The sequence below is a fragment of the Heterodontus francisci genome, chromosome X, assembly GCF_036365525.1.
Source record: "Heterodontus francisci isolate sHetFra1 chromosome X, sHetFra1.hap1, whole genome shotgun sequence".
Taxonomy (NCBI): domain Eukaryota; kingdom Metazoa; phylum Chordata; class Chondrichthyes; order Heterodontiformes; family Heterodontidae; genus Heterodontus; species Heterodontus francisci.
In genome coordinates, this window is record NC_090421.1 from 5,092,171 (window position 1) to 5,104,850 (window position 12,680).

The 12,680-nt window shown below is 41.8% G+C and overlaps 2 protein-coding genes across 15 annotated transcripts in view; one reads left to right on the forward strand and one right to left on the reverse strand.

Moving 5' to 3' along the window:
- cdk2 (cyclin dependent kinase 2) overlaps positions 1–12,680 on the forward strand; it is an 87,718-nt gene that overhangs the window by 34,013 nt on the left and 41,025 nt on the right. For 11 of the 14 annotated variants that reach the window (XM_068025026.1, XM_068025028.1, XM_068025019.1 and 8 more), the window contains one exon: positions 8,892–8,997. The exons of 2 other annotated variants lie outside the window; for them this stretch is intronic. The gene's annotated coding sequence lies outside the window, so the exon portion shown is untranslated. Of the gene's footprint in view, positions 1–8,762; positions 8,780–8,891; positions 8,998–12,680 lie in introns of those variants that run through there. One more of the 14 variants, XM_068025031.1, reaches the window with a different exon arrangement.
- pmela (premelanosome protein a) overlaps positions 1–12,680 on the reverse strand; it is a 37,227-nt gene that overhangs the window by 22,791 nt on the left and 1,756 nt on the right. The window contains exons 2-5 of the mRNA XM_068025018.1: positions 7,912–8,046; positions 6,017–6,163; positions 4,233–4,373; positions 3,458–3,619 (exon numbers count right to left, since the gene is read on the reverse strand). Coding sequence (XP_067881119.1) covers positions 3,458–3,619; positions 4,233–4,373; positions 6,017–6,163; positions 7,912–8,046 — 585 coding nt within the window. The remainder of the gene's footprint in view (positions 1–3,457; positions 3,620–4,232; positions 4,374–6,016; positions 6,164–7,911; positions 8,047–12,680) is intronic.

Consider the following 12,680-nt stretch of genomic DNA (forward strand, 5'->3'; position numbering starts at 1 on the left):
TCCAGCTTGCAAAACGAAGGGCTGGTACCTTCTTTCCTCTTTTTGTCGTGCATTACCAGCAACCTGTCTCTTGATGCAGAAATCAACAAGCACATGGGAAAGGTGTCTGCTGCTATGTCCAGACTGGCCAAGTGGGAAAATGGCACACTGACATGGAACGCAAAAGTCCGAGTGTTTCAAGCCTGTGTCCCCAATATCTTACACTACGGCAGCGAGGCCTGGACAACGTATGTCAGCCAAGAGCGACGTCTCAACGCATTCCATCTTTGCTGCCTCTGGAGAATCCTTGGCATCAGGTGGCAGGACTGTATCTCCAAAGCAGAAATCCTTGAGGCAGCCAACATCCCCAGCATGTACGCCCTACTGAGCCAGCAGCACTTGAGATGGCTTGGCCATGTGAGCTGCATGGAAGATGGCAGGATCCCCAAGGACGTATAGTAGAGCGAGCTCGTCACTGTTATCAGACCCACCTCTTTAAAGACGTTTGCAAACACGACATGAAGTCCTGCGACATTGACCACAAGTCTTGGGAGCCAGTTGCCAGCAATCGCCAGAGCTGGCGGACAGCTATAAAGGCGGGGCTGAAGAGGGGCGAGTCGAAGAGACTCAGCAGTTGGCAGGAAAAAAGACAGAAGTGCAAGGAGAGAGCCAACTGTGTAACAGCCCCGACAACCAACTTTACCTGCAGCGCCTGTGGAAGAGTCTGTCACCTTAGAATTGGCCTTTATAGCCACTCCGGGCGCTGCTCCACAAACCGCTGACCACCTCTAGGCGCTTACCCATTGTCTCTTGAGACAAGGAGGCCAAAAAGGAAAAGGATCCCATGTGCTTTAATTTTGCTAACCAACCTCCTGTGGGGGACTTTATCAAAAGCCTCCTGAAAATCCAAGTATACCATGTCCACCGACTGTTAGTAATGCCTTATCACTTGAAGATTATCCACACTGCGGGCAAAAATAATGTTATTGCAGATGCTATATCGAGAATCTAATTTTGTTTTGAGTTATATAAGTGCAAAGATGGTACAAAGCAGAATTGTATTAAAATACAGGTAAAGAGTGAATGGGAATGAGTGTGAAAATGTGTTTTAAAATGTTGTCATTTTTTTTACACTTTGTAATGAAACACATTCAAAAATGGTGTTTCATTTCTTTTTTTTAATTCATTCATGGGATGTGGGCATTGCTGGCTAGGCCGGCATTTATTGCCCATCTCTAATTGCCTTGAACTGAGTGGCTTGCTGGGCCATTTCAGAGGACATTTAAGAGTCAACCACATTGCTGTGGGTCTGGAGTCACACATAGGCCAGACTGCATATGGATGGGCAGATTTCCTTCCCTAAAGGACATTAGTGAACCAGATGGGTTTTTACAACCATCAACAATGGTTTCATGGTCACCATTAGAATAGCTTTTAATTCCAGATTTATTAATTGAATTCAAATTTCACCATCTGCTGTGGTGGGATTTGAACCCATGTCCCCAGAGCCAGGGCCTCTGGATTACTAGCCCAGTGACATTACCACTACGCCACTGCCTCCCCAGGTGGAGGTGTTACGAGACTACTTTTTTTTTTGTAAAATATGTTTTAAGGACTTATAGTTGAATTATGGACATTGATTCATCTGGAACCTTGAAGAGATGCTGAACTTTGTTTTTTTTAAAAAGTCACCAGAAGGTTCCTGGATTTAGCTTGTGAACAAGTCTTATTGGAAGGCACCTGTCTGTGGATAATCACCCAGCAGGGGTTGTTTTTGACTTGGGGAGATGTTTACTAAGAAGTGACAGGTCACGATTTATAGAGGTCAGGGGCTTGACTTCTGGAATGTTTTTAGTTTCAGTTTGAACTGTTACAACAGACAGTTGGTTTTTGCCTGCCAAAGAAGACCCAGCTCTGTCTCTCTTGAAAAAAAAATCCTGCATTTCCAGTGTGTCAGTTTCCTATTTCCAACTGGATTTGAAGAAACTCTGCATATCAAATGTGTGAGAACTGAAACCTTGTTGCTGCATTTCTGTTATAAGACCTATCGGAAGCCTCTGTAGCTGCATTTCTTGGAAAGCCTACCCGAACTGATCTTCAACATCGCCTGGAAAGAACTGTTCTAGGAAGATCCCAGTGACAGCTGTCTATATGCATTTGGGGTGCCAAACCAAAACCAAGGACAAGTATTCAGCCTAAGTGTTTGTTTTTTCTTTGTACGAGCGCTAGAAACAAAACTCCCTTTTATCTTTCGTGTGTGTGTGTGTGTGTGTGTGTGTGAGAGATAAATTGTATGTTTTACTTCATTATTGGTTAAGACTTGATTTATAATAAACTGATAATTTTGTTGTTTATTAAAGAAACCTGGTTGGTGTGTTTTATTCTGAGAAGAATAGAGTATATGGTGCCCATATTGGTAAGTGGGAAAATTTAAATACATGTTGCAACCTGTGGAGAAGTGGCACTAGAATAAACAGTGCACTCCTCCTGCCTCCGTTGTAACAGTGCACAAATCGTTGGAGGTGGCAGGGCTGGTTGACAAAGCAGTGAATAAGGCGTACGGGATCCTGGGCTTTATAAATAGAGCCATAGCGTACAAAAACAAGGAAGTTATGGTGAACTTTTGTAAAACACTGGTTAGGCCTCAATTGGAGTATTGTGCCCAATTCTGGGCACCACACTTTAGGAAAGATATGAAGGCATTGGAGAGGGTGCAGAAAAGATTTACAAGATTGGTTCTGGGGGTGAGGGACTTCAGTTACAAGGATAGATTGGCAAAACTGAGGCTGTTCTCTTGACAGAAGAGAAGGTTGGGAGGAGATTTGAGAGAGGAGTTCAAAATCATGAGGGCTCTGGACAGAGTTGATAGGGAGAAACTGTTCCCATTGGTGAAGAGTCTGGAACCAGAGGACACTGATTTAAGTGAATAGCAAAAGAACCTAAGGTGACAAGAGGAAAAACATTTTTATGCAGCCAGTGGTTAGGATCTGGAACGCACTGCCTGAGAGTGTTGTGGAGGCAGATTCAATCGTGACTTTCAAAAGGGTATTGGATAATTATCTGAAGAGAAAAAATTTGCAGGGCTACGGAGGAAAGGCAGGGGAGTGGAACTCGCTGAGTAGCTCTTACAGAGAGCCAGCATGGACAGAACAGGTCAAATGGCCTCCTTCTGTACTGTAACCATTCTATGAAATAAACTCCATACTTTGTCAAATAGCTTCACTATCCATAATAATAAAAGCAAAATACTGCAGATGCTGGAAATCTGAAATAAAAACAGAAAGTGCTGGAAATACTCAGCCGGTCAGGCAGTATCTGTGGAGAGAGAAGCAGAGTTAACTTTTCAGGTGACCTTTCTGATGAAAGGTCACAGACCTGAAACATTAACTCTGCTTCTCTCTCCACAGATGCTGCCTGACCTGCTGAGTATTTCCAGCACCATTTGTTTTTAGCTTCACTGTCCAATCTGGCCTCTTACCCGTGATTGTGAACTGTGATGTAGCTTTTCCAATCGGAATGAATTTCTCACGTCCACGATAATGATACACAGTTACCTCCATGGTATAAGAACCTAATGGGACATTTGCTGTGTCAACAACCACCAGAGAGGAGGGACCGTCCACAACCTGCTGGTACTTCCCTGGAAGACAAGTCAAAAAACTAATATATCAATTCCTTATGACATGCTATACACCATTTACCCAGCCATCAATTTCAAAGATCTTGAGCAGTTCATTCTTCCCACCTTACCAATGAAAGTTCCAACAAGAGCAAGCCTAAGTGGCCTGTTCTCAAATTATTGAGAGTCCGGGAGTCTTTGTTCTCTGAAATTGAACATCTCCTTGAGAAACCATAGTGCCCAGAGTTTCATATATCATTTCACATGTGATTGTATCCAGTTTAGATCTGTATATGTATCTGAGGACTATATTCACTTTAACAGCCTTATGTTTCTGCATTCAGTGAATACTTGCTAATCATTCCCAACTTATTCCTTCAATAAAATCCATCATTTTTGTGTAATATGCATTACTTTATGTTTCCTTTATCAAAAAGCATTTATGTAGCCAAACAGTGATCCCTAGTGATTAATTAAAAATCCTGTAATAAATAATATAGCCTCAGCCTCACTGCACTGCATGTGCAGAGTTCATCTCAAATGCCCAACCTTCCTTGTTGTCCTGTTATATTACAGAAATGGAGATCAGGGATAATTCCTTCTTAGAAAGCCAAGTAAGTTAAATTATTCATACCCAGTGTTTGCCACACAAAGATAAATTTGGATCCTTTCTTCTTAGCGATCCTTGGAAAGGGTTTTCCATCTGGAAACACCTCATCACCATTCTGCCATGTATCATTGGGATACACTGACTCTTCAGCAGTTACATGTGTACCTATAGGATACAAACAGGCAAGTTCATATGCCTCACACATAAGATTGTGCCGAATATGATACATTCATACAATGAGTGGGATTTTCCATATCAGCACTCCTGATGCACGCTGGGAATACACAGCAGGAAATTTTACACCTCCATATTTTTCAACCATTCATTTTAATAGCCAGAAAATCACAAGCTGGGAGGGGATGGAATTTCCTGATACGCATTCCTCATGTGCGGCAGGAACACTGAAGCAGAAAATCCCAGCTGCTTGAGCTAAGTTGATAAGAATTGTGTCCGCACTATAATTGGCGAGAACTCCTTGAAATTAGGAATTTAGACCTTAACCTCTTAGAGATATTTTTTGACAGATAGCTTTCTTACATGGAAATAAAAAATAAACTTAACCTTTATGTGGTCTGCAGCTAGACAACACACTAGGAGCTAAATGTTCTGGATGTCCATGTAACTCTTCTTCTAGTAACTCACTTCCTATTTAATTGGTGAGTAAAATCTTCAGAAAAAAACACAGGAAAGGCAATCCAAACTTTGAAGTACGAACTTCAGATAGCTCTAATTTAAAAGATGGACTTTGCACTCTCAATGGGGCAGTTTTACAACTGAATTATGTGTTCTTGTTCCTGTTCCTGGAGAGACCTGGAATATGCTGAAGTATCCAAAGTTAAAACATGGAGCAGTAAAAGTTAAAGCAAATAGGAACTGGGAACAGAAGGAGGCCATTCAGCTCCTTGAGCCTGCTCCACATTCCATTAGATCATAATTGATTTGTATCTTAACTTCATTTATCTGCCTTGGTTCCATATCCCTTAATACCCTTGCCTAACAAAAATCTATAAATCTCAGTTTTTACATTTTCAATTGACCCCCCAAGCCTCAACCAGCTTTCTCAAGGAGAGAGTTCCAGATTTCCATGGTCCTTTGTGGGATGAAGTGCTGCCAGACATTACCTTTGATGGCCTAGCTCTAATTTTAAGTTTATGCCCCCTTGTTCGACTCCCCCACCAGAGAAAATAGTTTTTCTCTATCTACCCTATCAAGTGCTTGAATCATCTTAAACACCTCAATTAAAAACATAAGTAATAGGAACAGGAGTAGACCATACAGCCCCTTGAGCCTGCTCCACCATTCAATACGATCATGGCTGATGTTCTGCCTCAACTCCATCTTCCCAGCCATTCCCCATATCCCTTGATTCCTGAGTGACCAAAAATCTGTCTATTATTAGATCACCTCTCAATCTTCTATACTCAAGGGAATGCAAGCCTAGCCTATGCAACCTCTCCTCATAATTTAACCCTTTTAGCCTTTGTATCATTCTGGTGAATCTGCATCTCCGTCTGCCTTCCCATCTACAATCTACAACCCAAGATCGCTGGCAACTAATCACCACATTGTGGTTTACTCTGTGATCTCTCTGTTTTTAAACTTGGGGATTTCCTGCACTTTGGGTCTTAGCCTATAACTTTCTATCTTCAAGAGAACACAAGCTTGGACTATGCAACCTGTCCTCATAATTTGAGCCCTCGTATCATTCTGAATAGCTAAGCCATTGCAAATCTTGATAATGTTTGAAATGCTGCTAGTCATCCTTAGCTCTTTATTAGACAAAAGATTACTACCCTTTTCAGCCTTACCATTCAGAGTCCAGTTTTTAGCCCAAACAATGTCTCCATCCGACTGGATGGTCTGATTCCGAGGGAATTTCAAGTTAATGTAGAAGGTGGCTTTAGCACCAGTTAAGGTGGGGGCATCGTTGTTCACTTCAAGTGAAATTGGTCCTCCTGTGAATGAGAAAGAAATCTGAGTGTGGAGCACTTAAACATGTAGGTTATTTGTAGGCGAGCTTGTAAGTTGTCCACAGACCTTGGCTACTTATTCCTAGACCAAGTAGCTGTTGTTTAAGTTCCTAATGGAGGATTTGTTTGTAAACAGAATAAATATTCTGAAGAAGGGTCATTGACCTGAAACGTTAACTCTGTTTCTCTCTCCACAGATGCTGCCAGACCTGCTGAGTAGTTCCAGCGTTTCTTGTTTTTATTTCAGATTTCCAGCATCGGCAGAATTTTGCTTTTATTTATATAAATATTATCCTATGAGGATCTTAATCTTCATGGTACTGTTAACCCATGAATTCAGGGCAGTTTCAGCAAGTGCTCAAAAAATTAACTGATTAGTGTTCATATTTGTTTGCTTCAGAACTAATATTAGGGATTGTGCATGGGCTAAGTTCAATATCTAATTGTTAGAATGCTTCAGGCTCATCTTGGAATTGTTAGCATACTTATAAATGAACTTAATTCCCCATCAGTTCTTTACTAAAAGCAACAATAGGCCCTTCTTTGCACAGATCCCTGAATCCATTCCTCTGATGCATAAGAACTCAGATGAGGGAAGATGTTCCAGCTACAGACTGAAGTTTTGGAATGTCCACACCAACATAGAAAATTGGCAGTAGTATTAATATTATATTATTTTCTAGGGATCTATTGTATATTAAAAATGATGAGTAGGCTGAGGATTCCAAAGCTACTGCACCAGTAGATGTCAATGTAACGTTACATTACAAATCGAGAACATGGGGCACCCCATGTGGCCTACATGCAAACTTCTAAACCCTGGCATCCCAGGCACCTAATTCTTATTTGATCTTGTGTTTCTTATTCACTGGTGTGTCCTTTTTGAAATTTGTACCCCAGGAAGTTTGGAAAAGGCTGTTTTTAAGTGCTGTTACCTCAATGCTATTTAACTCTAAATCAGAACATCAGGATCTTTAGTATGAACAGCCTGAGATATCAACAACAACTTGCACTTATATAGTGCCTTTAACATAGTCAAATGTCCCAAGGCACTTTACAGGAGCATTTTTAGATCAACCTTGACATCAAGCCACATAAGAAGATATTAGGAGAGATGACCAAAAGCTTGGTCAACGAGCTGGGTTTTAAGGAGCATCTTGCAGGAGGAGAGAGGGGTAGAGGTTTAGGAAGGGAATTCCAGAGCTTATGGCCTAGGCAGCTGAAGGCACAGCCACCAATGGTGGGGCGAAGGAAGTGGGGGATGCACAAGAGGTCAGAGTTGCAGGATGCTTGGAGGGTTGTAGGGCTGGAGGAGGTTGCAGAAATGGGGAGGAGTGATAGGGAAGGGAGAGAGGACGGAGCACAGAGGAAAGAGAATTTAGATGAGCAAGGGTGGAGGGATTGAGCCATTGGGTAGGAGAAGTACAGTAAGTGGAATGGGGCGCTGTGGATGGAAAATGCAGTGGGGTGTACAAAATAGAGGTAGCCTGCTTTACAATAATGGATCTCCTGCCATACCGATAAGGCTTGTTTTGATTTAGGATTAAAGGAACTCTGTTGTGCAGAGAATTACACTGGGTTCCTGTAGGTCCTGTAAGGAGGGAATAATTCATGAAATTCTGATGTGTTCAGGCCAGCTTCACCCAAGTATCCTACGATCTACTAATTTTCACAAATCAGTATAATTCTGAGATAATCAGAATATGTAATATAGTCCAGGCTCACATTCTTACCTTTCCAACAGTCATGCCACCTGGAGTCCCCAGCCTTCCAAATGGGATAAAGGTCAGAATTCCAGGACTTGTAGCCAGGTAACCGTCTAGGAGAACCGTTCTCTTTGTTTCTTCTGTGTCCATCATTAGGAGACCCTGTCAAAAGGCCAACCCACAAAGGTATTAAAGGCATAGTATTCTTTCTGCTCTACTTTACAATTTAACTTAAGGTAAAAAGACCAGGGTCCATTTAGTTTGCCTTCTACTATCGTGGTAGTCGCATGATACAACAATAAGAGAGTTGTTGACTAATCACAGCAATCAATCCCTATCAATTAGTCCACAATAAATCCAGACAAGAGGTGAGGAAAACCTTTCTGAAATTCACCCACCCCTATAACACACACAATCCAAATGTTGTTTGTTTTTGATTAATTGATCCATGGTTAGTTTTAATTTGAAATTGTTCTGCATTAGCAAAGGATTTTTAAAAAATCTTTTCATTCTTTCTCAGCTTTAAAGATGTTAGTTCCCACAGTTTATGTGTTTAGGTTTTTTGCCTGAAGAAGCATCAGGCTGTTTGAGGCATGTGATAGATTTCATCTCCGCACATTGTGATGCAGTGAGATCCCTGCTGAGAACATCCATATCACATGCCTCCCAAAATCTTCAACTGATCTCTTTCATGTGACAGTCAGCTGAGGAACCTAATCCCTGCCAATTAAATAGAGGTTAATGAGGGCCTCAGACCAAATACCAAGTAAATTTGTACCTTTTTTTTTAGACAATTATGCATTTATACCTCACGCTTAGTCGTACTCCATAATGCAAGGACACAGGTTTCCAGAAAAGCCTTTAGATTACTGTCCCACAAAAGCTGCAAAGTCAGGTTGGTTTCTAGCTTGTTTCTTGCCCTGCATCATTGTTTTCCATGCTGGGGCTGAATATGTAGAGCACAGCCTATGTATTAAATTGGACCGTTTGACATTTGTATTCTCCAGGTCTCCTGTAACAGCTTGTTTTGAATAACTACAAAATGAAATGCTACCAAAATTACTCCAAACTGAGGATGCTCCAGTGACACCATGGGGCCAAACTTTTTGTTCAGTAAGTATAATGAACTATTAAAAATTGCCATGTGGAGGTAATCTGGGCAGGAAACATCCACAGACTCTGGCGGTGAACTTCTGTGGGCTGCAGAAACCCCAGAAAAACGACGTCAGTGCGATTAATGCTGTTTTTCCAAGGTTTCCACAGTTCTTCTGCTAAAATTACGGCAGACAAGTGGGAGAACCTGATGGAAGTCCACCCCTATGTGTCTGTGTTTTGCACACATCTGATGATTCCTGGCACTGGATTAGCACCAGAGGTAGCTCGTCAGGTGCCTCACCTAGAGTGGTCAGACTTGAAATCACTGCAGAATGGCACACACTTGAATAGAATAGTTTTATAATATTCCACACGCAAAACTGCAATTTGCAGCCAAAAGACCATTTGCAAAACTGCCTGCTTTTCAGATTTTATTTTTTATCCTTTTAAGCTTCTTCTCAGGGTGACTAGAGCTCCCTCCCTGCTTTGCATTGCATGTGTTTAAAGACATTGCACATACGTGAAAGGCCCGTAACCATGGTGACAAGCTAGCTTGGTTAGGCAGAATAGCGTGCGCCTCATCTGCCAAAAAAGATCACCAGCCGCCACTGATTAGCACATCTTAATGAAAAGCATTTTTACGCTTGTTAAAGCCTTGCTCTAGGCCAATCAAGGGGAACTCATGCACAATTCTGCACTCCTGGGCTGTCAAAAAGTATTTAACAGTACATAACACCGAGTGCCAAGCAGCTTAACAAAGAAGAAGATTTTTACATAAGTGTGTAAGCGGAGGAGTTTTCTTTTCCATTCCATAGATGTATTGGCTTATGCCAAGTTTTTTTGTGGTGACAGTAGATGGAGAAGAGGTACACAAAATATATGATTTGCACTAGGACTTATCCCTGGCAGCAAGTCTACTGCATGTGCCAGCTCAGCTCACCTGCTAGTACTCTCCCCTCTAAGTTAGAGGGTTGTGAGTTCAAGCCCCATTCCAGCTTGAATCTCGGTTGACACTTGAGTGTAGTGCTGCATTTTTGGAAATGCAGTCTTGCAGTTAACATGTTAAACTGAGATCCCATCTGCCGTAAAAGATTTTATGCACTATTTAATGGCATTCTTCTGGTGTCTGAGCCTCTTATTCTTTCCTCAAGCACCACACAAAAAACTCCTTATTCATCTCATTTGTCTTTGGTGGAGTATTCCTGTGTACAAATTGCTGCATATACCAGCATAACAGCACTTCAAAAGTGATTCATTGGCTGTGAAGCACTTTGGGACATCCTAAGGATGTGAACGGTGCTATATAAATGCATGCTCTTTCTACTATTCCAGCAAAGTGTAAACTGCACGCAACCAAAGCTGGAAAATAATGCACATCAATTCCTGCGGCCCTGAGGGGGTGCATGATGCTTTCATTTTGAGGCTATCAAACATGTCATAGTTCTGAAGAAGGAGAAAGGAAAGATGCTGCATCCTGGCTGCGTGGAAATATTGGTGACTATGAATGATGACACTGTACATTCTCCCATATCCCAGCAGAGAAGAGATACAATGAAGTAGATGTGCAAACCGGTGCCACTAGTAAGCAGACATTTGGGATGAGGAAGAAAGTAGAAAAATAAGAACATTTATATAGCGTCTTTCATGACCTCAGGATGTCTCAAAGTGCTTCACAGCCAAGGAGATGGTTTTGAAGTGTAGTCATTGCTGTAACTGTAGGATATTTGCACACAGCGAGCTCCCACAAACAAGATAAATGACCAGGTAATTCGTTCTTAGAGGTATTAATTGAGGGATAAATCTTGACAGGATATCGCAGTAGACATGTTAATTAAAGCAAAATACTGAAAATGCTGGAAATCTGAAATAAAAACAGAAAGTGTTGGAAATACTCAGGAGGTCATGCAGCATCTGTGGAGAGAGAAGCCATTAACACTCTCTCTGGACTAATGCTTTGTCTTTCACCACAAGTATTAACACTCTCTTTGCCTTTGTCCCATGACAGCTTTGTTATTTAATCTCTCCTGCTCTCTGCCCTATCACACACCTTCCCCTTTTGTTCTCTTCCCCACCAACCCACGCCCACCTTCACTTCTTAAAACCTAATTATTTTCTAACCTTTGCCAGTTCTGATGAAAGGTCACAGACCTGAAATGTTAACTCTGCTTCTCTCTCCACAGATGCTGCCTGATCTGCTGAGTATTTCCAGCATTAGATATGTTGCTGCACCTGAAATTGATTTAATTTTTACTTAATCATGGCTTTAAGTCTCCGAGCCATTTTCACAGGTAGGCTTAAAGTATTTTGGCTGTACGTCTCTAAATCTGCATCAGTAATTAGTAACTGTTGATAAAACTGTTTGAGATATTGGTCACCTGTGTGTAAAATTTTGAACTCAAAATTTACATTCATACAATTAGGAATGGGACCATTTTGGGAAAGAATGAGGAAGATGTTTAGATTTAACTATTGGCACACCAGCTAAATGTAAATTTGATATTGTTTACTGTCTCATTTAATACAGATTTTAAAGTATCTCCAAAAGAAGGGAGATTACAGGCAGTTTACTAAATATGGACTTTCTTTGTCACTATATTCTTCAAGAAAGTTCTGAAGACTTTCTGCATCTTATTAATATGCGCTGATGGTAGCTTGATACTGTGCACACCTTTTTAATGTGATAATTGTAGTTTCTGACACTGTATCCAATTATCACTTCACTCTTCATCGGCAATGAACTCCCATTTTAACTATTAAAGGCTCCAGTAGCATTCCAAACATACAAGATAATTAGCACGGTGAACTTATGAAGTCCAGACTTATGGCTGTTTAATTCTAATAACTGCAAAAAGGTCGATATTTCTAGAAATAAGTGGATCCCCCAATGACTTAGGTGCACAGCTCAGTGAGGTACTAAGATTCATACAGATGAGGTCACAGATTTGATCCCTGTTCAGTGCTAAGTGATCTGATTTCAGCCAGGGTGGCAGTAAGCCCACACTACACTAAGCCTCAGTGACCCTGATGGTACTCTCCCAGCAATGTTTGTTGGCATCAGCAGAAAGCAGATTGCACTTGGCTGTGATTTCTCTTCCTCACCACACCCTTCACCACCACCAACACCTCCCCCGCCCCACTTCTCCTCCCCAGTCAAATTGCCTGTAAACTGACTTTCACATGTAACAATTGCCACTTGGGTTAGGTAGCAATGTGCCTCTTGGAACTGTAACCCAGCAAGAGGCCGATACCTTCAGGAGAGGGAAGAAAATTGGGAAGGGTCTGGGGGGAAAACAAATGAATTGTCAAAGGCTTTGGAGGGAGAAAGAGCAGGAGAGAGGGAGAAAAAGGGTCAGGGAGGGGGAAGGAGGGTGTAAAAAGGAGAGCAGGAGGGAAGGGATTTAAAAAAGGGTCAGGATGGGAGTGGGATGGTGAAAAAAGGGAGGGGAGATAAGGAGGAGAGGGGGATGGAGGGTGGAAAAGGAGGTGAAGGGAGTAAAAAGGGGAAAGCAAGGGAGTGAGGAAAGCAGAAGAGAGGGGGGAATGGTGGGAGGGTAAGGAGGAATAAAAAAGAGAACAAGCGATAAAAAGGGGGATCAAGCAGGATGGTAGGAGGGAAAAACAGGGAGAAGGGAAGGAAAAGAGAAAAAAGAGGGAGAGAGAACAAGAAAGAAAGAAACTCACACAAACGCAGACACCGGGGC